General features: G+C 41.2%; 1 protein-coding gene across 3 annotated transcripts in view; it reads left to right on the top strand.

Annotated features, from left to right (window-relative positions):
• Positions 1–21,476, top strand: part of ap3b1 (adaptor related protein complex 3 beta 1 subunit) — an 82,767-nt gene that overhangs the window by 9,040 nt on the left and 52,251 nt on the right. Inside the window, exons 1-8 of one of the 3 annotated variants that reach the window (XM_020707482.2) lie at positions 57–556; positions 2,618–2,693; positions 3,113–3,187; positions 6,579–6,674; positions 8,219–8,379; positions 10,405–10,471; positions 18,609–18,791; positions 20,196–20,351. In XM_020707482.2, coding sequence (XP_020563141.1) covers positions 393–556; positions 2,618–2,693; positions 3,113–3,187; positions 6,579–6,674; positions 8,219–8,379; positions 10,405–10,471; positions 18,609–18,791; positions 20,196–20,351 — 978 coding nt within the window. In that variant the 5' untranslated portion in view covers positions 57–392. Of the gene's footprint in view, positions 1–56; positions 557–2,617; positions 2,694–3,112; positions 3,188–6,578; positions 6,675–8,218; positions 8,380–10,404; positions 10,472–18,608; positions 18,792–20,195; positions 20,352–21,476 lie in introns of those variants that run through there. The other 2 variants (XM_011481458.3, XM_011481459.3) reach the window with 2 other exon arrangements.

Below are 21,476 nucleotides of genomic sequence, written 5' to 3'. Positions count from 1 at the left end.
GGGAAGTGACCACAGTCACATGTCCAGGCAGGGAGGGAGGAAGGGAGGGACGCAGGTAAGGAAGCCGGATCTCCAGAGCAGGAGGAACATCTGAATGAGCGTAGTCCAGCTGAGAGAAGGAGGTGTTGCCCTCGGGGATCAGGATGACTTGCTGTTTGTGAGTTGACAGGGTATCTTGTGACTTTTTTTTTTTTTTTTTTTTGGCAGAAGAGGAAGGGAGGAAGTGAATGACACAAATCACAGTGCAGCCTGTGCAGTTTTTGTCCTTAGTTCCCAGTTTTGAGCAGCTGTGATTGATTCGAGAAAGCGCTGGGGGAAGACGAGCTGAGCTTTCCATCCGTGGACTTCCAGCCAGCTCTTGCAGGAGAGTCGCTGCGGGGACGGCGGCTGGTATGGACCGCGGCTTCCCTTCTTTACGGTCTGAGGCGGCTGGAGCCGTCAGGACAATGCTGGCTTCTGCCGAGAGCTTACAGCTCACTCTGAAGCCTGAGCTCAGTCAGGAAGAGCAGGCCCTCACACACACCAACGGCAAACCAAAGGAGACGCACAAAGCCGGGTATTGCAGTATTTTCCTGAATGTACGAGTACTAACATCTATGCAAGCTTCTCTGCCAGAATCGTTTTCTGATAAATGAACCACGATATTGATGATTCTGGTGTGTTACTGTTTCCCTGGTGCCTTTTGGCTTAGACAGAACTGCCCTTGGGGTGGAAATGGGCTGAGAGTGAGCGAAAAATGATGCCACACAGGTGAAATGTCAAGGTCGTAGACCGATCGGTAAGGCTGTAGAGCAAAAATGTTCGTGTGCATTTTGTTTCTAAGGGGTGTGCTGCGGTAACGGGTCATAGAGAACATTTATATACCCCATAAGAGCTGCTATGGGGGAAATCGGCCGTTTGTTTGACCCCCACCAAACTTGTGCGCTGCACAAGTCGCCTGTTAGTGCTGTTCACGCAATAAGTGCGCGCTCTTTGTCCGCCTCCTCCAGTTTTGCCCATTTTTGGCTCGCAGACGGTCTCAGTCTAACCATAAGGGCAGCTGTGACTAAAACTTTTTAAATCACACCTGTATATGAAGCCACTTATTCTGCATCTTCGCCATGGCTGCTGTTTAGGACTCTACAGAGTCAATTCCATGGATGGGCAACCTGCGGCCCGTTATACTATTTAATTTATTAAATTATGCTGATAATCCTTATTAATGTTTTATTTTCCCTGCAATTCCCCATAGATGGTGGAGTACAAATATATTTACCTTTTGTTTTATCTGCAGGAAGTTGTGCTGCATCATGTAGTGTTGGCAGATTTGTTGTATTTCTGACGTTCACGTGTGTTTTTTGAGTCCGAAATGTAAATTCCAATGCCACACGAACGCAGCATTTCTCTAAGTTTGCATTTTTCTTTGAGGGACATCAACCCATTGGTGCATTTGAGACTAAAATGTGAACAAAAGCCACAAATTGTGTCTGTGTGTGTGTGGGGGGGGGCTATTAGCTATGTTTTTTAACATAGCTAATAATTTTCAATCAAAATTATTAGCTATGTTTTTTAACATAGCTAATAATTTTCAATCAAAATTACACCATGTTTTTGTCCAGATTCAATGTTTTTTTGTTTGGACACCCCTTGGAAAACTTTTTTCTAAAGACAGCCAGATTCGGGATACTTTGGGATACTTTGAGATACTTTTTATTTCCCCACATAGAACAGAAATGTCTTTAAATACATTTTTACCAAAATTACTTTCATATTTGAAAACAGGAAATAGAATAAAGAGAGAGTCTGGTTATTAAAGCCTTTTGTCAACATTAAATCTGGGTTCATATGAAGTGGTAAGCATTAGTCACTATTAAGTGCTCAATGTTCTGAATTTAAATCACGTAAAAAGCTAAATAACACAAATAGTTAACTTATTCAGAAGCACAAACCACTGCTTTCGATCATAGAATCAAATGAATCAGTTTGGCCCTTAAGGCTCTGAATGTCAAGTCGCCCCAGGTTTACAATAGTGTGGAGCGTAATTTAGCCAGAAGAAAGTGCCGGAGGGGCCCGCATATTATAGATCTTATGACAGGAGACTGTGGGCCGGTAGAAATTTGAACGAGGGCCGCATTTGGCCCCCGGGCCGGACTTTGGACATGCCCGTCAGGTGGATTACCTAAAAGCGCCACGCATCTGCTCCTGTCAAATTTTAGAACCCTTTAGTCAAAAAGTTCCCCCACCCCTGGTGGGCCTCGGAGAAACGAGGGGGTTGGAACACGGCCACTAAGGCCACCGTACACCTGGAGATGTGATGGTCACCTGTCATTTGAATGAAAAACTGTGATAACATAACTGAGAAATGTTATGCCTCAAACAAATATAGGTCTGGATGAAGTTGTCTGTGTCATAAAAATGTCATTCCGTGCTCTTGAGCAAAGCCATAAGCTGCTGTTGAAGGCATTCAGTGTCTCCTGAAGAACGAGCGCGATGTAATGCCTTAACAGAGGAGATGGTGAAGCTGTTGGGCAGGAACTCCCCGTTGCAGTCATTGTTCATTGTACCGTCCAGAGAACGGTCAAAACTGATGAGAATGTTGTCCAACCGGTTAAAACCAGAAGTGTTTGTCTGTCCTCAGGAATGAAGACCTGAAAGAGATGCTGGAGAGCAACAAGGAGTCCCTCAAACTGGAGGCCATGAAGAGGGTTGTTGGGGTGAGTGCATCATGGGAGGAAACTGATGGAACAAATGCACTGGAGCCCTGGAATGTCCTGGAATGCATGGAGACAACATTTTTTCTACATTAGAAGTCCCTGAACTCTTAATCCCTAAAACAGTTTGTGATTTGTCTTCTAAACATTTCATTAAACACTGCAAAAACTGATTTTCAACAGCAACACAATCTTTAAGAAAATATGTCTTAGATTTTTTTTCCTTAGAATGCGAATTTTCAGTGATTTTTCTTAACCCCCCCCCCTTTTAAAAAAAAAAGAATGTTTCACTTATTTCTAGGGGGCCTGTTTTCGCAGTGCATTATTTCTAACAGCTCCTTTAGGATTTGTGTTATAAAACCAGATTAAATCTGAAATTGCCAATATCTGCTCTGTCTTTTTGTTTTAAAATTTCATTTTAGCTCATCTCTAAAGGGAAAAATGCATCCGAGTTGTTTCCAGCTGTTGTGAAGAACGTTGCGAGTAAGAACATCGAGGTAAGAGAAATACTTCCTTACTGTGACACAACATGCGGTGAATGACTATGTGTGGGATTTCCTCTTCTATGGTTGACTGTAGGGACTGATGTCATTCAGAGGCTTTTGTTGGTTCAGTTTGTGTGTATTTGACAAATCGATTTTAGCGATTAATTTGAATTTGTTGATCTAGAAGATAAATTTTTGAGAAAAACAAGACTTTATTTCCCCAGCATTCTGGTTTCTTGTGCTTCCGTTGTTCGGAGTCAGGTTAGCCTGCACGCTTCTCGCAAGGGCCAGACATGAAAAAAGCATCTAGGAAAGAGGAGCTACTTCCACCAGGCTGAGAGGAAAAAATAAAAATAAAAAGCTTTTTCCTTTTATTGACTGTATTAAGAGAACTGGACTGAGTGATCCCTCCTCACTGGCCTTCCAAACAGGAAGTACCTCCTTCTCATAGACTTCTATAGAGAAATAACATCTTCTTTTAATCCTCATTTATTTTCACAATATTTTTTCTTTATCAACAGTTATTCAAGTTATAAACTGACCAATCAGATGCCTCAATTAAAGTAGGTGGAGCTCCCTGGATGTGGTGTGGATTTTGAACAAGCCCACTCCTGGTTGACAACAGTAGTTGCCGTAGAAACGTTGACTCAGACCGACTCTGACCAATCTCTGTTGTCTGGCTCTAACATGGCGGCCTCCATAGCGTGGAAAGAGGTGCGACCGAATTGGCTTCCATTCGCTGAAGCTGGAAGTTAGGCATTTTTCTATGGGTGATGTCGCGCTCGCTCAGTCCAGTTTTAATATACAGACAATGTTACACTTCTGTACACTTGTCCGTGCAGCGTTTGGCCGATGAAGCGGCGAGACGTGACGATTATAACGGTCCAGACAGAACTGGAGGATAAACCTGCTGCACTTAAAGCAGGAGGGGCCTCTAAAGTAGCTATTTGTTCAAGTACTGCAAGTTATACTGTCATCACAATAGTGATCACTAATATTGCAAATCGCGAGTTTTCTCACATTGTGCAGCCCTAAGATCCAATTTTTTAAATTATTGATCAGCATCAGCAGAACTTTTTAGCTGTTTATAATAAACTGTTGCGGCAGCATCAATGAAAGTCTCTCCTACCTCCAGCTGTGTTTGCCTCCCGCACAGCTTATTCCAGAGACCGAGCAGACTCGACTCGAAGCAGCTGCTGCTGAAGGGCCTCCATGCCGAGAGCCTCTGAATATTGATTAGCAGCAGCAGAATAATCAGATAGCAGGAGGGGCAGCATGCGGGCGGGGAGGGGGGACTGAGGCCGGCCGCCAAGTACGAGGCATGCAGCCGAGGCGGGGAAGAGGAGCAGGTGGGTGGCTGTAATTGGGCGAAGAGAGTCCACAGTCACATCTCCAGTCTCCTGCCTCATCCTCGCCAGCTGCTAAGGTAGTGTGAGGTCTTCTCGGCCTCTCTTGTATAATGTTTTCTCACAAAAAGTGGCCTCCTCCTTTGCTCCCGGCCCCTCTACCCCCGCCTCTTGTCACCGTGAGCGGCCATCGATTCCTGCTAATTAGCGCCGAAGCATAACGGCACAAGTGCCTGTAGTTTATTGACAGCTTTGCGTGACTTGATATCAGCGCTCTTTATTTTCTTTAATCATTTTCTGCACTCGAATTTGACCACCACACAGTCCACATGAATGTACGTGCGATTGCTAATCCCTGTTTAGCTCGTTTGCGTACGCTTTGAGCAAATTTTTATATGAATAGTACAAAAAAACAAAAACAAAAAGGCCCCCCTGAAAAATCCCATCAACAAGTTTCACTTGTACCGTCCTTAAACGCCGTTTTAGCAGTTCTCTGTGGTGAGCTGGCGAGGGTGATTTGTGGTCACAGAGGCCGGATCCTTGAGGGCAGATAGATTGTGTCTGTTTTTTATAGTGAGTAATGCCATTAATTCCACGCAGTAATGACCGCAATGATGATTGAGAGCGGTGGAGCAGCTCTGCAGGTCAATATGTGCTGGATTAGAAAGCATGGCGCTGATTACAAGTGATTGTACCTAAAAGGTAACCTTACCCCTGACCTCAAGCTACATTTTTGGCTCATAAATGAAAGCATCATTTTTCATAACCCCCTTCCGTCCTGTTGGGTTAGCTGGAAGTCCACATTCTCGTCGGCAGGAATTGTCTTAGTTTCTTTTGCCCGAGCGGCTGACGTGAATCACCTTTGACCCCCCACTTTAACCTGTCAGCAAACACTGTTACTCCAGGTGTCCTTGTGATCCGAGGGGGGCTGCAAGGGCACAAAAGCCAAGAAAAAGAGAAAGAGAAAGAAAAAGAAAAATCACGATTGTCTTAATAAAATAACGGAGCATTAAATCGGAAGCTCTTAAAAAATACAAGAAAACCCTTTTACTGTATTAAACTTCATAATAATGAAAAACAAATGATTTGCTGTTTAGCCCTTTAACACTGGAGCTTTAGCTTCATGCGACTATTTAACTCAACTGTTTACGCAATTAACGTAATTCCAAAAGATCCTGAAGAGGAGAAGAGCAGCTTTGCGTGACATTAAAGACTCTGTGTTAGTAATGTGTTGCAGATCAGTGCAAAGCTAAAAAGAGAAGCCACTTTTCTCTGTGTCTGAATCAGCTGATTGATCGTGTAAACACTCAAATGGTTCCGGTGTGTCAGAGTGTGAGTTATCACAGCCACTGTGTACATGTTTCCCATTTTCCACGTACGACATTTCGGTCATTTGTGATATATGCGTAATTCACAAGGGTTTTTATTGCATTCGTCGATTACGGCTGACGGGTCTTTACGTGAATTCGCTTTTCTTGCTGTTCAAGGTTTATGGTTGGTTGAGAATTGTGCAGTTCACGCGCACGTAGTTTATCAGCAATTATTGTGTAAATCTTACGCAATTGTGTGTGCATTTTGCGAGATACTCAAATTTGTGGCTTTCCACAACCGTTCCACGTATGTCTAACGGACATGTACCGCGATTGATAACTTTATATCTATATTACGTAAATAATGCAAAAATCACTTATGAATTGCATATAAACAGCGCAATAATCACTTAATTTTGCCTATTGTATGGCTTTTTACGTTGGTTTGCGTGTTCTTTTTGCAGTTAATTCGTAGGTCTTTCCGTGGTTCATCCGTGATACTACTGTGAAAATTTCACGTAGAGACCACAACTATTCTCACTTTTTCCACGCATATTCAGAAATGACCAGTTTTCATCGGTGCTAAATGTACGCAGTAGCTGTGTGACATGACCTTTAAGGTGTTTGCTGGTGACATTTCCTGTGTTAAAGGGATAAAAACTTTTTTTTTTAAGTTTTAACATTGCTTTGCAAGAATGTTTTGTTGTTTTACTTCATGATTTCCCTTTTGTGGTTTGTTGTCTGCAGTTAAAGAAACTTGTGTATGTGTACCTGGTGAGGTATGCAGAGGAGCAGCAGGACTTGGCTCTGTTGTCCATCAGCACCTTTCAGCGGGCACTTAAGGTAGCTATAACTTTTGTCAGTCTTTTCGCGTTTTCTAACGATTAAAAAAAAAAAACTGAGACAACCGCAGCATCCGGTCTTCCAGGTCAGATGGTTATTTTCCCATTTCAAAGGTATAATCAGGGATATAAAGAGACAAATCTATTAATGTTTTTCTGTAGTTTCTGTGTAAAAATAAACACAGCTTAATTAGTTCAATTTAAAATTATGATTTAATATTTTTTTCTAATATAATACAAAAGTGTGGGAGTTCCTCAGGGCTCTGTATAAGGACCTGTTTTGTTAATTGAGCAGATTACTTAAAACGTGATTATCCGCTGGGCTTAGCTTTAAAAAAAAGCTGTAAATTGACATCCAATTTGTCTTTTTTAAACAGTTGATATCGATTTATCAAGTTTGTTGAAAGGTTTTTCTAATCAAAAATTATACCTTCATATTTTTATTTTGAAGAAATTACTTTTTCCATGTAAAAAAAAACGAATGATTTTTAGGCCAAAACTTTTTACTTTTGCTCAGTTTATATTTCTAATTATTTAAAAAATGTTTTCATTACAAAATAAAACTGGATTTGAATGGAAATTTGAAAAATATGTCAATTAAATCCTGAATCGGGTCAAATTTCAATTATTCAGTAATATGATAGTGAAACCCAGCTTTCATGAACCGTTTCAGGTTTTTTAGTTGCATCGGCACTGATCCATTCTAAATAATCAGGTTTTGTGTTAAGCTGAAGCATCGTAAAATATAGGAAGTTTTTTATTAAATAGTTTTTTTCTTGAAAGATATATATATATATATATATATATATATATATATATATATATATATATATATATATATATATATATATATATATATATATATATATATATATATATATATATATATAAAAAACTGAGCGCAAATGTCCCAAAAAAAAGTGAACCTCTTGGAACTGTTTCTGCTTTCATGCCACAACCTTAAACTCTCTCTTTGTTATTGTAAGTACGTGCTATTTTCCTTTTGGTTAAAACGCAACTTTACCCGTAGTTAAAATACTTTCAAAATAAGTTGAGGAATGTTTCTTAAATTAGGTTTGGAGTTCCTCAGGATTTTGTACTAAGACTACTTCAAATTTTGATTTGATTTGATTTGAAATGGTTTATTTCAAGCAATCAAAGCAAGAATAATGCACGAAACAATACAACAGCAGTTATACATTCATACACAGACGTATCAAACTTAGGATAATTTGACATTGAAACAAAAGATTACTTAAAAGGGAGAGGAAGGGAAGCAAATTTATATAATCTCACCCTTGTTCTACTGTAACCACTTTTATTACATATTTTACACATTTTATTCAGTATCCGGTTCCTAACTTCTTTTTTTTCTTTTTTTTTTCTCCCCTAACTTCTATCAGACAGAATTAATAATCCTTAAGTATCAATTAATTACATGACAACGATGAATTACTACATGCATGCAGATCAGTTATCTAAAACAGTGGTCTTTTTAACCCGCTTTTGTTGATAATATAATTTTTTTCTTTTCTAATCTGACAGGATCCAAACCAGTTTATCCGAGCGAGTGCTCTAAGGGTTTTGTCCAGCATTCGAGTGCCTATAATTGTACCCATTATGATGCTGGCCATCAAAGAGGCTGCCACTGACCTGTCTCCATACGTGAGGAAGACTTCTGCTCATGCAATCCAAAAGCTGTACAGGTACAGAACAAATCCACGGCACACATTACTGTCTGCACCGACTTCTGCTCATTCCTCAGCTTTCCTGTAACCCATTGCTCATTCCTCTCCCTGTAAATGCTGACTTGAAGGTGCCGGGCTCTTTTGAGTGTTTCTGAGATTGTTTCAGGGATGAACGAATAACTGAAGTAAACGACTGAACAGAACACGAGCAGTTAAGTGTTTATTTACTGTCGCCAGGCGTTGCTTCTTTACAGGAGGTGGATCTGTTTAAGCTCTTTGTGTAGTTTGAACTCTGGAATAGTTCAATACAGGTGCAAATTATCTAGTAATTATAAACATTTCTAAAATGATGAAACTTTATTTAAACCCCGAAAGAGAGTAAATAATTTCCACTCCGTTCATCTTTTGATCTGTTGTAAAAGCGTTTAATTATGATGATGTTCATAAAAACCTGTCGTTTTCTAGGACATAGTTTCTGCAGAGCGGCAGGAGTTTGTTAGAAAGTCACCTTTGAGTGCTGGTGCAGAGCAACGCCGTCCCCCCTTCCCATCACCCCAAACTGAGCAGGTTACGCGCTTTCTCCCTAGCTTACAGACCCTCACACCCCGACCCAACTTAACCAGTGCAACAAACATGGCGAGTAATACTGGGGCTATCCAGCCGCACAGTTTTGAGCTGGATGCTTTGCCCTATGCCCAACCCTTCAGTGTCGTTTCTCCTGAAACACAGCTCCTTGTTTGTAGTTCCCTTGAGATATCTGAAAACATGTTTCACTGTAACCCATTGTTCCTCTGTTGGTTCACCCAAATATTGTGATAACTTGCTCACCACGAAGCATAGGTCTGGACGCGTACATGTTGTGAGATATATTAGGCTACCCACAGCCTCACATCCTTCATCTTAGCAGCATCTTCTGTGTAGCATAGTTTCTGGTCACAGGGAGTTTCCCTGGCTTTGCAATTTTGCATATTGAACCGTGTCAGTATCTTGTTGACACATGTTTCTTGTGACATTTTCACACATCCATTAGACTGGACAAAATCAATTCCAGGAAAATGCTTAAGTCGGCCCAAATCCTTCATCCTAAACTTTGCTGAAAGCAACTCTGACAAAGGCGTTTCTTGGTTTAGGCGTCTGCAAGTGGAAGCGTCAGAATGTAGCGAGGAAACCGCATTTTTTTCGTCTGCTCCTGTTTCACAACCATTTGAATAAAGAAATACTCAGACATGCAATTTAAAGCAGACATTTATTTTTATATGCCCTCCATCAGAAAAATGCCAAAAGAACGTGTTAAAAACACCAAAAACACAATTTTTATCGGAGTGGGCATCTCATGTTTTTTGGTGATCTTTACTTTTTTCTTGTTTTTTTGTTATCATTTTTCACTTTTTATATTCTTCTTTTTTAATTTTCAGTATTACGTTTCATGTTATTTGACTTCTTCTCTTATTTTTTTTTTAATCTCGTTTAATTCCTCTCACGAGTCAGCCATTATTGAATCCAGACTAGTAGTTCACTCAATCATAGAAATAAAAAAACACAAACGCTATACAACAAAAGCTGCCCAAAGTACGCACGATAAAAAGTCTCACACATACTCTTGATCTGATTGTTGGTTTTTTCCTTCTTGATTGACAACAGCAAACAAGTATGTTGTTTCATTTGTTGTTTGTTTACTTCATAGTTTGACTCTTTTTTTTTTTTTTTGAAACTGTATCGTAGCTTGACTCTTAACGTAACGTGAGTAGAAAGCAGCAGCTCCCTAGAGAGGTTGGTAAACAAAGAAAAGAGAAAAAAAACAGTTTTCAGTGGTCTTATATTCATATAAAATATCCATATGTTGGATATTTTGAGTTCAGTTTTAAGTCGGATATTTCAAATATTCATGTACTTCAGTACGTTAACATGTGAGCTAAAGTTTGGGGACTGTAAACGGTAGTTTTTGGTGGCGATGATGTGATCTAATTTGCTGCTCCCTTTGGGAATGATTGCCTTTCGGCGGCTCACAGCTTGTTTCCTCGTTCTCTCTTCTGCTGCCTTCAGCTTGGATCCAGACCAGAAGGAGCAGCTGATCGAAGTGATCGAGAAACTCCTCAAAGACAAGAGCACCGTAAGTCCTGTCCCCTCCTTAAAGCGAGGAAATTCCCCACTGGAGGGCGCCCCAGTCAAATAATTCCCCTCTCAGCTCTTCATCCCACAGCTCATTCAGCAATGCCATGGTTTGTTAACACCCACTTAAACCCACACATCTTCAGATGCTCCTGGTTAAGTGTCCATTTGGAGGGAATTTTCACACTGATGCTAGTGTCAGCTTAATTTTCTCACAGGCCAAATACTATTCCTTCTTTAAAAAAAAAAAAAAAAAAGAGACTCAAATGACGCAGATTCAGAAATGTTGTGTTGAGGCCAGGCTCGGAGACAAAGCGGACGGCCCATTAGAAGGCAGCCGGCAGCACATTCATTTAGAGAGGTCACAGCGAATACTAAGGGTGTTTAAATGCCAATTTCAAATATGCAGATTCCGGCTCCAGCATGCAGCCGGGTGTGTGTTTGTCCGTGCAAGTCCTGCATGGTTTGGTGTGATTATGTATTCATAGAGTATACCTATCATTACACAAACAAAACAAAGCAGCTTTGGCCAAGGGGGATGGAAAGCCCAGTACCAGATGCATAGCATATTTAGCCTCCGACGCTAACGAAGACGAATGACTTCTCCCCCGTTGGAGCCCACATTGGGAGGCAGGGGACAGAGAGAAAGGGCAGCATCATCACACAAACACACAAGCGCATCAGTCGGTGATAAATGACAAAAAAACAAAAAAAACAACTAAACGTAGTGCATCCTTAATGGCTATCAGGCGATGCATTTTTATGTTGCTGTGATGATGTTATGTTGAGTCCCACTGAGATTAAGCTTGGAGTGCTGGAACCCCTGGAGCAGAAGATGGGCTAAGGCTAAACGTGTAATTTAAAGGACACTCATTAGACTTTACAAACTGATTCGTTTACCAGTCATGCAAATAAAAAAAAGTGCTCTGCAGCCACCATTTTCCCACCAAACTGGCTTCAGAGCCAGCTCTTTCTTGTTTGGACCACAGACCCTAAAAGAGTCTAGAAAAACAAACCGACTACTTCAGAGCAATGGAAAACAAACTCTTTATATGTTTAAAAGGGGTCCAATCATATTTTTTATGCTTTTTAATTCACAACCAATGTCATTTTGAGGATTCTGTGCAGTAAAAGCAAACAAAAGCATTCAAAGATCAAAACATCCTCCATAAAAAGATTGTCTTTCAAACAATCCCTCCCTCTGCTCTTTCGCTGAGCAGCAGTAGAGAAGACAAAAATTAGAAGCGACTGCAAGGATAAAAAAAATCTTGCTCGGCTGAATACAGGAACAAAGGAACAACAAACAAAAACATTGTCTCACCGCCCCCAAGTGGTCGCTACCAATGAAAGTTTTATTTAAATGCTCGCAAATGCGTGTTTAGAGCTTCCCTGTTCAAAACTATCGCATGACGTGTTGCTAAACAAGTTTCTTCAACTGTTTTCCGGCTCTACGTACAAACAGACATGGAACACGTGCTGAAAGTTAAACCAGGCCGAACTTTGACCAATCAGGGACTCTGATTTGGTAGCGATGTTTGGTTGGCGTCCATTTTATCTCACAGACGTGCCAACCTTTTTCAAAATTGACCATGGAGGAGAAATGAAGAATTTCGGTTTGTGTCCGACTGGAGTTATGCGACACCAAGTCTTTCACATATCTGAAAAGAGCTGTAAGAGAAAGAACCTGGAGTAAGCCTCACCAGATTTACACCGCTTTGGCATTTCACACCAAGAGTCATCCAACTGTAGGTGGGGGACATGGGCTAGTAAACAGTAGAAAAAGAGGAAGAAACCCCTCCCCGTTTGACCAGTGTGACTACGGGCTAAATAAGTGTTCAGGAATGAGCTAGAAGTAACTTACAGCAGTTGTCCCCAACCTTTTTGTCACCGCAGACCGGTACAACGCAAGGCACGTTTACCGCTGCCTATTAAAGGCAGATTTCCCTTTTTTAGTGGGTGCAGGTTCCTCTTCTGTCCCTTCATTGGCCCGTTTCCCCTTGTCAAAGCAACTTTCTAAAGAAGTTTGTTTTTCTGCTCATTTTGGTTGTTTGGGTTTCATTTTAGCGGGGTGTATCACGTGATGTTTGGTGTGTCGCGACTTTGACGTGCGTTAAGTGTGGCGGATGTAACAGAGAATCCGGTCACTTTTCAAAATAAAACGTTTTTTTTCTTCGAAAAAAACAATAAAGGGAAATTATTTTTTCTTTCTATGCGTCCCGGTGCCAAGTGTCCCGCGGCCCGGTGGTTGGGGACCACTGACTTACAGCATTTAGTATCAGCCATTCAAGTACCGACCAAACCTGCTGAGCTTCTGAGATCAGACCAGCCTGATTTACGGTGGTGTGGTCGTAAGTGCTGTAGTCATACGGGGAGTTGACCCTCACAGCTGCTGCAGGTTTTGGGGTTGTACGGGCCCATGTGGGGTATTAGAGAAGAGCCGCCACATCTCAAAGGAAGCGCAGGTGAGTCTTTCAGTTCTCTTGAGGCTCATACCACCACCTCTAGAGACGCCGTAAACAGTGGAGCATACCACTGTCTTGCATGTGGTAAGTGTATCGTGAAATATTCATGAGGTAAATCCAAGTTGTGCACACCTATGTGCCCGCAAATGCAGCAAGGGGCGTGCAGGTGACATGCAAGTGCCCACAGTCCCGATAACTACACTCTGATTGGTTGATTTCTAACTGTCGGGCTGCGCTTAAAGGAGCGCACATGTATCACACGAACAGCACTAATAGGTGCTCAGGAATTGAGGGAGGGATGAAAAAATAAAAAAATCCAACTCCAGGCACACCTGGACCTTTACATACCATTACACGTTGTATGAATGTTTACTACGACCTGCCCCTCACAGAACGCCATTTTGAAAAATGTGCGTGAACATTAACGGTCTAACCGAGCGGTCTACAACCTCAATATTTCAAGCAAGCCGGCCCCATGTTCCATACATGCTATAAGCTAGCTGGAGAAAAGTGTAAACGAAGGGTTGATGGGAAATTGGAGAACTCGGAGGTGAATTTCAAATGAGCTCCTGCTGCTCTGCAGAAATGTTGTCTCGTGTCTTTATGACTGGGAACACTTTTACAATAGAAGCAAATCTTGGAGTGGGACTTTAAGATGCTGGAAAGAGACTCGCGAATCCAAAGGTCCCATCACATCTGAACCGAAGCAGAACTCGTGCTTTGAAAGGGATATAAGCTAAACTAAAACTTTCTTCTTTTTTAGTGTCTCTGTTTGATATATATTCATACATTTCAGTTACTTCCTTCTATAGGTTTATGTTTGCTATTCTACAGCTTCTGTGTATATATACTATAAAAGCTGCCCACAATGTGGCAAAAATACACAAATCAATAAAATCTGTAAAAATCGGAATGCTTTGTTTTTCACAACAATCTGGGAAATGACATTTTAAATTATTTGCAGGCGATTAATATCAAGATTTCAAAGGATATAAGCCAAAACAAAAGCACATGGAATTATTTAATGAAAATAAAACGTGCTTATTGCTTTGGTCTACGGCACTCAGGATTCATAAATGCTGCTTTTCCAGGCTCCTTAATTTAAGTGAGCCTCAAGCAGACGTCTCAAAATGCTCCATTAATTAGGCTGAAGTTTCAAAAAAATAAATAAAAGGAAACATTTGGTTATTGCTCAGTCCGCGGCATCTTCTGAGCCACCTGACACCTTTAGAGGCTGTTCGGTTAAATGGCTGTGACACGCAGGGGGGGGCTGCTTATAGGCAGGACGCTTTAAGCAGGAAATGGGGAGGCCAGATGACAGAGACAACACAGGAGTTTGTGCAGCTGTTTTACCGTGATGGATCTATTATCCAGCCATTACAAGATAAATGATCGATCTCTCCTATCCTACTACTACACCCCCCCCCCCCCACCACCACCACCACCCCCGCTCGTTCTGTGGAAAAATTGAAATGAGAACAGAGAGGCGGAGCAGGGGGTGGGGGATGCTACAATGATTAGGGGCCAGGTGAGATGCCCATTAATTTAAGAGGATAAAAAAAAAGGAGGGTGCAGGAAGAGATGGGAGAAGCGAGCCAAGTGAGGAGAGGCCGACCCCGCACGGTGCCATCAATCACAAAGGCGCGCGTTGTCTCTGACGTGATGACCCAGCACTCCTTGCCTCTGTGGCACCTTAATTAGAATTCATAGCAAAATAGATGCAAGGAAACGGTTCGGGCCCTTCATAATTTTATAGGAAATTTATTGTTATTAGAAGAACCATTTGCTTAGTGTGATTTTTCCATTACCGGCTTGTCACGCAGGGTAGATAATATGGTTGGGGGGGGTGGAGGGGGAGGAGGTGTGTAAACCCCCAGATTGGTGTGTCAGTTTTGTTGATGGTGCATGTAGTTTACCTTGGAGCTGTACCTAATGGGGTAAGTTGGTAAAGAATGCACAACGCAGGACTGACAGGCATGAACATGGCTTATGGGCTAATTTTAGCACCGGCTGCTTTAACGTCATGGTTTTTGCTTAAAAAACGTCAACAAAAATACAGGAATGTGTTTGTTTCTTTGCTGAATGCTGAACAAAAATGCATAACAATGGATGTATGGAATTTTCCAAAGCTTTCCACATCACCTTTTACCAGCAATAAGTAGAATTATTATTTTTATGCTGTAAAGCTGCGTTCACAGCATCCTCTGCGTTCAAGCGACCACCTCCGATGAATGCAAATGGTTGTATTCAGTAGTGATGGGCACTTCGGTTCTTTCTCGGGAGCCGAATCTTTCAGTTCGACTCCCGAGAAAGAATCGACTCCTTCAACTCGTTCTCTCAATGAAAATAAGAAAAATATCATAACGTTCAGGAGGCCTGAGCAGGTTGTCTCCCCACATCGCAGTGGCTCCCTGCCTGGTTGGTAGTCAGCCTCCTGGGGGTCGGCGCAGCTTGGCGTGCTCGCTCCAGCTCCGGTACGCGCTCTGGCAACCCCACCACCAAAGCGATACAGCGGGTTAAAAGAATGGATGAATGTTCAAGATGAGAATGCTTGGATCGATCCTCCACGTACTGGAGTCACTGAATGCGTCATGTTCTCAAAGCAAAGTCCCTGATTGGTTGATGCGCCGCTCAAATCGCTCTGCTGCAGGACCAACACGTCGCGTCCGGCGCTCACATTAATAATAATAATAGCAATAATAGATTTTATTTATGAGGTGCCTTTCTCGGAACTCAAGGTCGCCAAACAGTAAAAGCTCAAATTTAGAAGATTTTAAATTAAAAGTTTCAAAAGGCAAATGCATTGCAGTCGGTAAGAGTAGGCTTTTCTGAAAGGATTAGTTTTGAGGCTGTTGATAAAGAGATAGGAGTCCATAATCTGGAGGTCAGTGGGTAGGGAGTTCCAGAGTTGTGGGGCAGAGCGACTGAATGCCCTGCCCCCAAAGTGACAAGGCGGGCAGTGGGGATAAAGAGTCGAGGTGAGGACTTGAAGGAGGTCCGAGAGATATGGAGGGGGGGTGAATGGCTTTGTAGGTTAGGAGGAGGATTTTGTAGGTAATCCCTTAGGTAATGGGTAATTGCGCTGCTGGACCTCAGATCGCCTCTGTACCGTGGACTTAACATTGAAGCTCGACGCCCCTGACGTGCAAATCACTTTTTGGTGTGAATGAGCAGGCAGAGAACACGCAGGGCCAAAACAAAAACATAAAAGTAAAAGTAAAGAATCAGCTCCGATCATTTGAGAGTCGACTCTTCGCCATTTTTTTAGAATTGCTGCTTTCGAGCAAAACCCATCACTAGTATTCAGACCGGAAACATTTGGTTTGCTTAAAGTGAATTAGAGTCTGATTCCACCGATAATCCAGAACAAATTTTTTAGTGTGAATACACACAAGTGGACCCTGGCCCGGGACCAGGAACTCTTGGACCCATCTATTGAGGTGATCTCCTCAGGAGTCTCCCTATTTTGATTGAGTAGACACACCTGATCTTTTTTGGCAGCAAGAAGTGAAGGTAGGGCAGAAAATAACTGATGGTTGATCTTGTTGACCGGGATTGGGCACCCGTGATGTAGAGCAAAATTAACTCAACCCTGCTCTTTGGGGAACTCTGTTCCGCATGTTCTATTTTTTTCAGTCCTCCCCTGCTCAAACACACTTGCATTTGGTGACCACCATTATAAGGCTCCTGTAGAGCTTGGTGACGAGCCGAACCAGGGATAACGTGGAAAACATGCTGGACACTTTCGTATTTCCATGCAGGTCATCGCAAATAACCAAGATCTCAGTAGATGAAACGATGCTAAATGATGGTAAACACCGTGCCAACGCGGTGGAAAACCTGAACAGGACACAATGTCAAAGAAAACTATTCAACAATGCAACAATTTAAGACAACAAACTTCATGGCATGATGAATCGCATCAAAAGTTAAAGTTCACGATAATTAATGATTAGAAGCGAATAAATAATATTCTAAAATAGCAGTGTCACATTTTAATCAGTAACAAATCTGCAAATTAAACAAAAATTTGTGACGCACTGTGTCTAACCGCTACATTTTTGCACTGAACAAACAGCGGATTGTCTCACAAAACCTCCTGTTCTTTTGTTGCTACTGACTATATCTGAGAACTGGGGCAAGTGGGTGTGGCGTCACCTGTAGAAAAAGGTTCCAACAAAATGTAGTCAGTTCAGACGCCATGTTTTAACGATATTGACGCCTCCATTTTGGAGGAAGATGTCGTCAGTAAGCAGTGATTGGTCGGAGTCCATATGAGTCATCATTTCAATGGTAACCACTCTTGCCAAACAGGAAGGAGGCTGTTGGAAGGCCACTAAATCTGTCAAATGTTTTGAATTTGGGGGCCGGCAGACTCCACCTAATTTTTTCGAGGCGTCTTATTGATCAGATTTATAACTGGAATAACTTGAACCAAAACAAAAATCTTGAAGAGGAAAAAAGAGGATTATCAAGAACATGTTAAAAAGGAATCAGAGCAAGCATGGTTCTTCTGACCAATAGAATGGCTGAGTAACAGACTCTATAGAAGTCTGTGGGATTTTAGATTCTTGGAGCCAGCAGGTACTTCCTGTTTGGAACACCAGGGGGAGGAGTCACTAAGTCCAGTTTTCTTATACAGTCAATGGTCCAGAAATGTTTAGATGTCCTGAAGAAGACTTAGTGTGGTCATCAAAATCAAATTGAAGTAATTCTAGATGGAAATGCAGGATGTGATGGTGTTGGCACTTCCTTAAAGCACGTCATAATCTAGAATTGATTTAAATAAAACAAAAAACACCAATGTAACATCTTCAATTGTTGCCATCTGTTCTTGACGGTCAACAAAATGAATCATTCCACAGTTGCTAGAGGGAAATTTCTCAGTGAATCTTGAGACACAAGCATCTTATGTGCGCCCAATCAATGCGGGCTCATGACGGCGCTGATAGGCAAAAGCTCTGGATTCCCACAGGGCCTCCAGTGGCCACAAAGCTTTAATTGAGGAGACTAGATTCTGCTCCCTTTCTCATCTTCACCTTCGCCTGCCTAAGAATATTGCTGTTTGCATATTAATACATGCCAGTCACTCAGTCTGAGGAAAGATGGCTTGGAAACAGGCAGTGTGTGTGTATGTAGGTGACAGCCAAATGTTTTATTTTATTTTTTCCCTCCTACCAATAAAATGTTTAATAATTGACTCTCAGCTGCAGCTTCCTCCTCTTCGTTTTTTCCTCATCAATCCAGTGTTTTATACTGAGTAAAACACTCTTTAAGTGATTGAATTCTTTCACTTACGGGATTGTAGAAAACTTAAAAATGTAAGTGCAGCCGTTTTTATTTCTAATTATCAACTCACCACTTAGAGGACTGGATGCGTGTGTGTGTGTGTGTGTGTGTGTGTGTGTGTTGTAGGCAGAGTGCTAAATTGGCATCGTGTTTACCGAAATTGCAATTATCGTCCAACTTGAAACGAGGATTGAGTCTGTTAAACGGCGCTTTATTTCTCATGAGTCCCTATAATTCTGCTTTGTTTAAGAGACGAGGTGTTTGTTCAATTTGCTTGGAAAAATTGCCCCAAAACCTCACAACCTTTTTTCTTTATTAGTTTGTTAGCTCATATTTTTAAGTGAGAGGGGGAGAAAAAAAAGTTTTTTTTTTGTTTTTTTTTTGCAGCTTGTGGCCGGCAGTGTTGTGGTGGCCTTCGAGGAGGTCTGCCCCGATCGCATCGATCTGATTCACAAGAACTACAGGAAGCTGTGCAACCTGCTGGTGGATGTGGAGGAGTGGGGTCAGGTGGTCATCATCTCCATGCTGACGCGCTACGCCAGAACGCAGTTCACCAGCCCCTGGAAGGAGGTGAGGCCCAGATGTACCAGCAGATGTGCCTTATGTTGCTGTATCGTGGTTCATCTATTGCGTTCTTGCTGTTGTGCAACATTTCTTCAATGGAATTATGCTTACAATTTTTTAATACATTGTGTTCTGTATCCTGATTTGTTGTAGGCCATTCTCAATCCATCTCCTCTGTGTATAGAATTTACCAAATTTACATAAATCTTATCTTGGTCAGACACTTATTTTCATTTTAAAACACTTATTTTTCTATGAACTTTCAGAGTTTAACCAAGAGAAAAGTGTGCAAATGTGGATTTCTGTCTGAGAAAAGCGTTGAGTGAGGTATTTTACAGCCTTAACACATCTATAACCATTGTAAAAATAAAAAAAAAGACCTTTTTTTTTTAGAACTGAATTCTCACGATAAAAGAGGGAACACCACCTTCAAAAATCTTTAAAACCCTGCAAAACTTTCAGAGTGGCATCATCATAGCTTAAAGAATATGCATATGTTGTTATTTTTTTTACTGTTTTGATGACAATAATAAACTTGTGAGGGCAGATTGAGAAACTTGTCGTGGTAAAACAAATAGTTTATTAAATTATAAAATAACCTCCAGCAGAATAGAGTTAAAGTGTTCCCTCGTTTATCACAGGAGTTACGTTGGGGTTAGATATTTTAAGGATGTTAAACCCCTCCTTTCACACTTTACTCTCTTGTTTGAACCCTCAAAGTTCACCCTTTTAGATTTATTATACATCCACACCTGACCAGCAACTTGTTGCTTGATAATTTATGATGCTTCATGATTCCCCCGCCTCCCTCCCCTATAATCATCCTTCTGCCCCCCCCCCTCCAACAATAATCAATAGAAATATAGTTTAGCCTAAATTACAAAAGGGGGTTTATTCAGATATACACCACATGTGTCAGAAGATCTACAACCCAGTTTTCAAAGAAAACAAACACTTAAATTTCATAGAAAGGACAGACAATTTGGCGGACAGTAAAATGATGAATTTATAAAAGAAACATGGAAAATTCCACCGAAAAAATGACTAAAACAAAAGGTGAACCGCGATACAGCGAGGGAACCCTGTACATCCTACAAGTGATAACAGCAATGTGGACTCATCTTCCAGCTTTGGATGTTTCCTTTCATATCAGCTAGGATCTGTGTTTCTAATTGAAAAATGTGGTTTTTGCACAAATTTATAAACTTTCAAAAGCAAAAAGAGAAAAAATAATTTGGGCTGTAATGCTGTTTTGTGAATCCAATAAACACAATCTGTGATTTCAAGGCCAAAAAAGAAATTCCAAACAAATAATATTTCTAAATGGCAGGAACTCTTTTAACGTCACAAAAAAATGTAGAGATCCTCAGAATGTTGGTCTGGACCAGTGCATCCTGATTTGTCTTTCAGGATGCCGTGTTTGATGAGAACAACGAGAAAACCTTCTATGACTCGGACTCGGAGGAGAAAAAGGGTCCGACCGAAGCCAAACCGTACATGATGGATCCAGACCACAGACTCCTGCTGAGGAACACCAAACCTCTGCTGCAGAGCCGGAACACCGCGGTGAGCCCATGAGAACTCCCTTTTCTGTTGAGAACGCGCCTCTGCTCGCTATCATGTACGAAAAAGCGCAGCGACCTTGGGAGAAATATGTACTTTGAACGTTTGTAACGTTGTGTTAGAAACATTCAGCTCATCTGTTTAAAGCCAAGACAGTTTGACCATATTGAGTTTAGTCGGTTTGCATGTCGTTTACTTGCTGGACTATAGGTTTCACTTGAACTTTAAATCTCATAAATTTACAAGAAAGTCATACATTTATGATATTTAAGTTGTAAATTTAAATCTCATTATATTACCTTTATTTTATTTTATTTTGTTTTTGTTTGTGGCCCCTAATACGATGTCATAGCCTTTTGTATTTTCAGCCTTTGTTTCTTTCCCTCTTTGCTTTTAGTTCTTAATTTCCAGTTTCAATTCAGACTTTTTGACTGACTTTGGGCGACAGAGGTTATGGTGATGTCATTTCCGCTCCAAAACCGCTTCTTTCTGCAAATTCTAAGTAGAAAGTTAGTAGAATGTTCTGTCCTTGTATTCTCTATTGCAAAATGAATTAAGTTATACAGTTGTTAGAAGTCTTTGTTTTCCCTTTCCTTTATTTTTTTTATACTTGAAGAATTACCCCAAAGAATTGTTATAGTGCTTAAAGAAAATAAGCAGAAAAGGACACTTTTCATGGCCTTTTCCAGTTCTGAGTGCAAACTGTCTAAACTTGCCTGATTCTATGTGTAAATGTTAATAGACCAGCTCAGTGGCCTTGTGGTAGAGTGTCCGCCCTGTGACTGGAAGGTCGGGTCATACCAAAGACTCTAAAAATGGGACCCAATGCCTCACTGCTTAATGCTTAGCATTAAGGGGTTGGATTGAGGGGTTTAATCCACCAAAAGGTTCCCGAGTGCGGCTGTGCCTGCAGCTCCCCGCTCCCCCAGGGGAGGGGTCAAATGCGGAGAACAAATTTCACACTCCTATGTGTGAAAGCAAATGGTACTTTAACTTTAACTTTAATAAATCGTGAGCTGAACTTAACTGCATTTTTGATTGATCAATTAATCATTACACTAAACAATTAAGAGATTTTATTATACAGCATTACCCAAATTTAGATTTTCCAATGTTGGAATATAGTAA

The sequence above is a fragment of the Oryzias latipes genome, chromosome 12, assembly GCF_002234675.1.
Source record: "Oryzias latipes chromosome 12, ASM223467v1".
Taxonomy (NCBI): Eukaryota; Metazoa; Chordata; class Actinopteri; order Beloniformes; family Adrianichthyidae; genus Oryzias; species Oryzias latipes.
The sequence above is the reverse complement of the archived record's forward strand: the minus strand, read 5'-3'. Positions and strand labels throughout refer to the sequence as shown.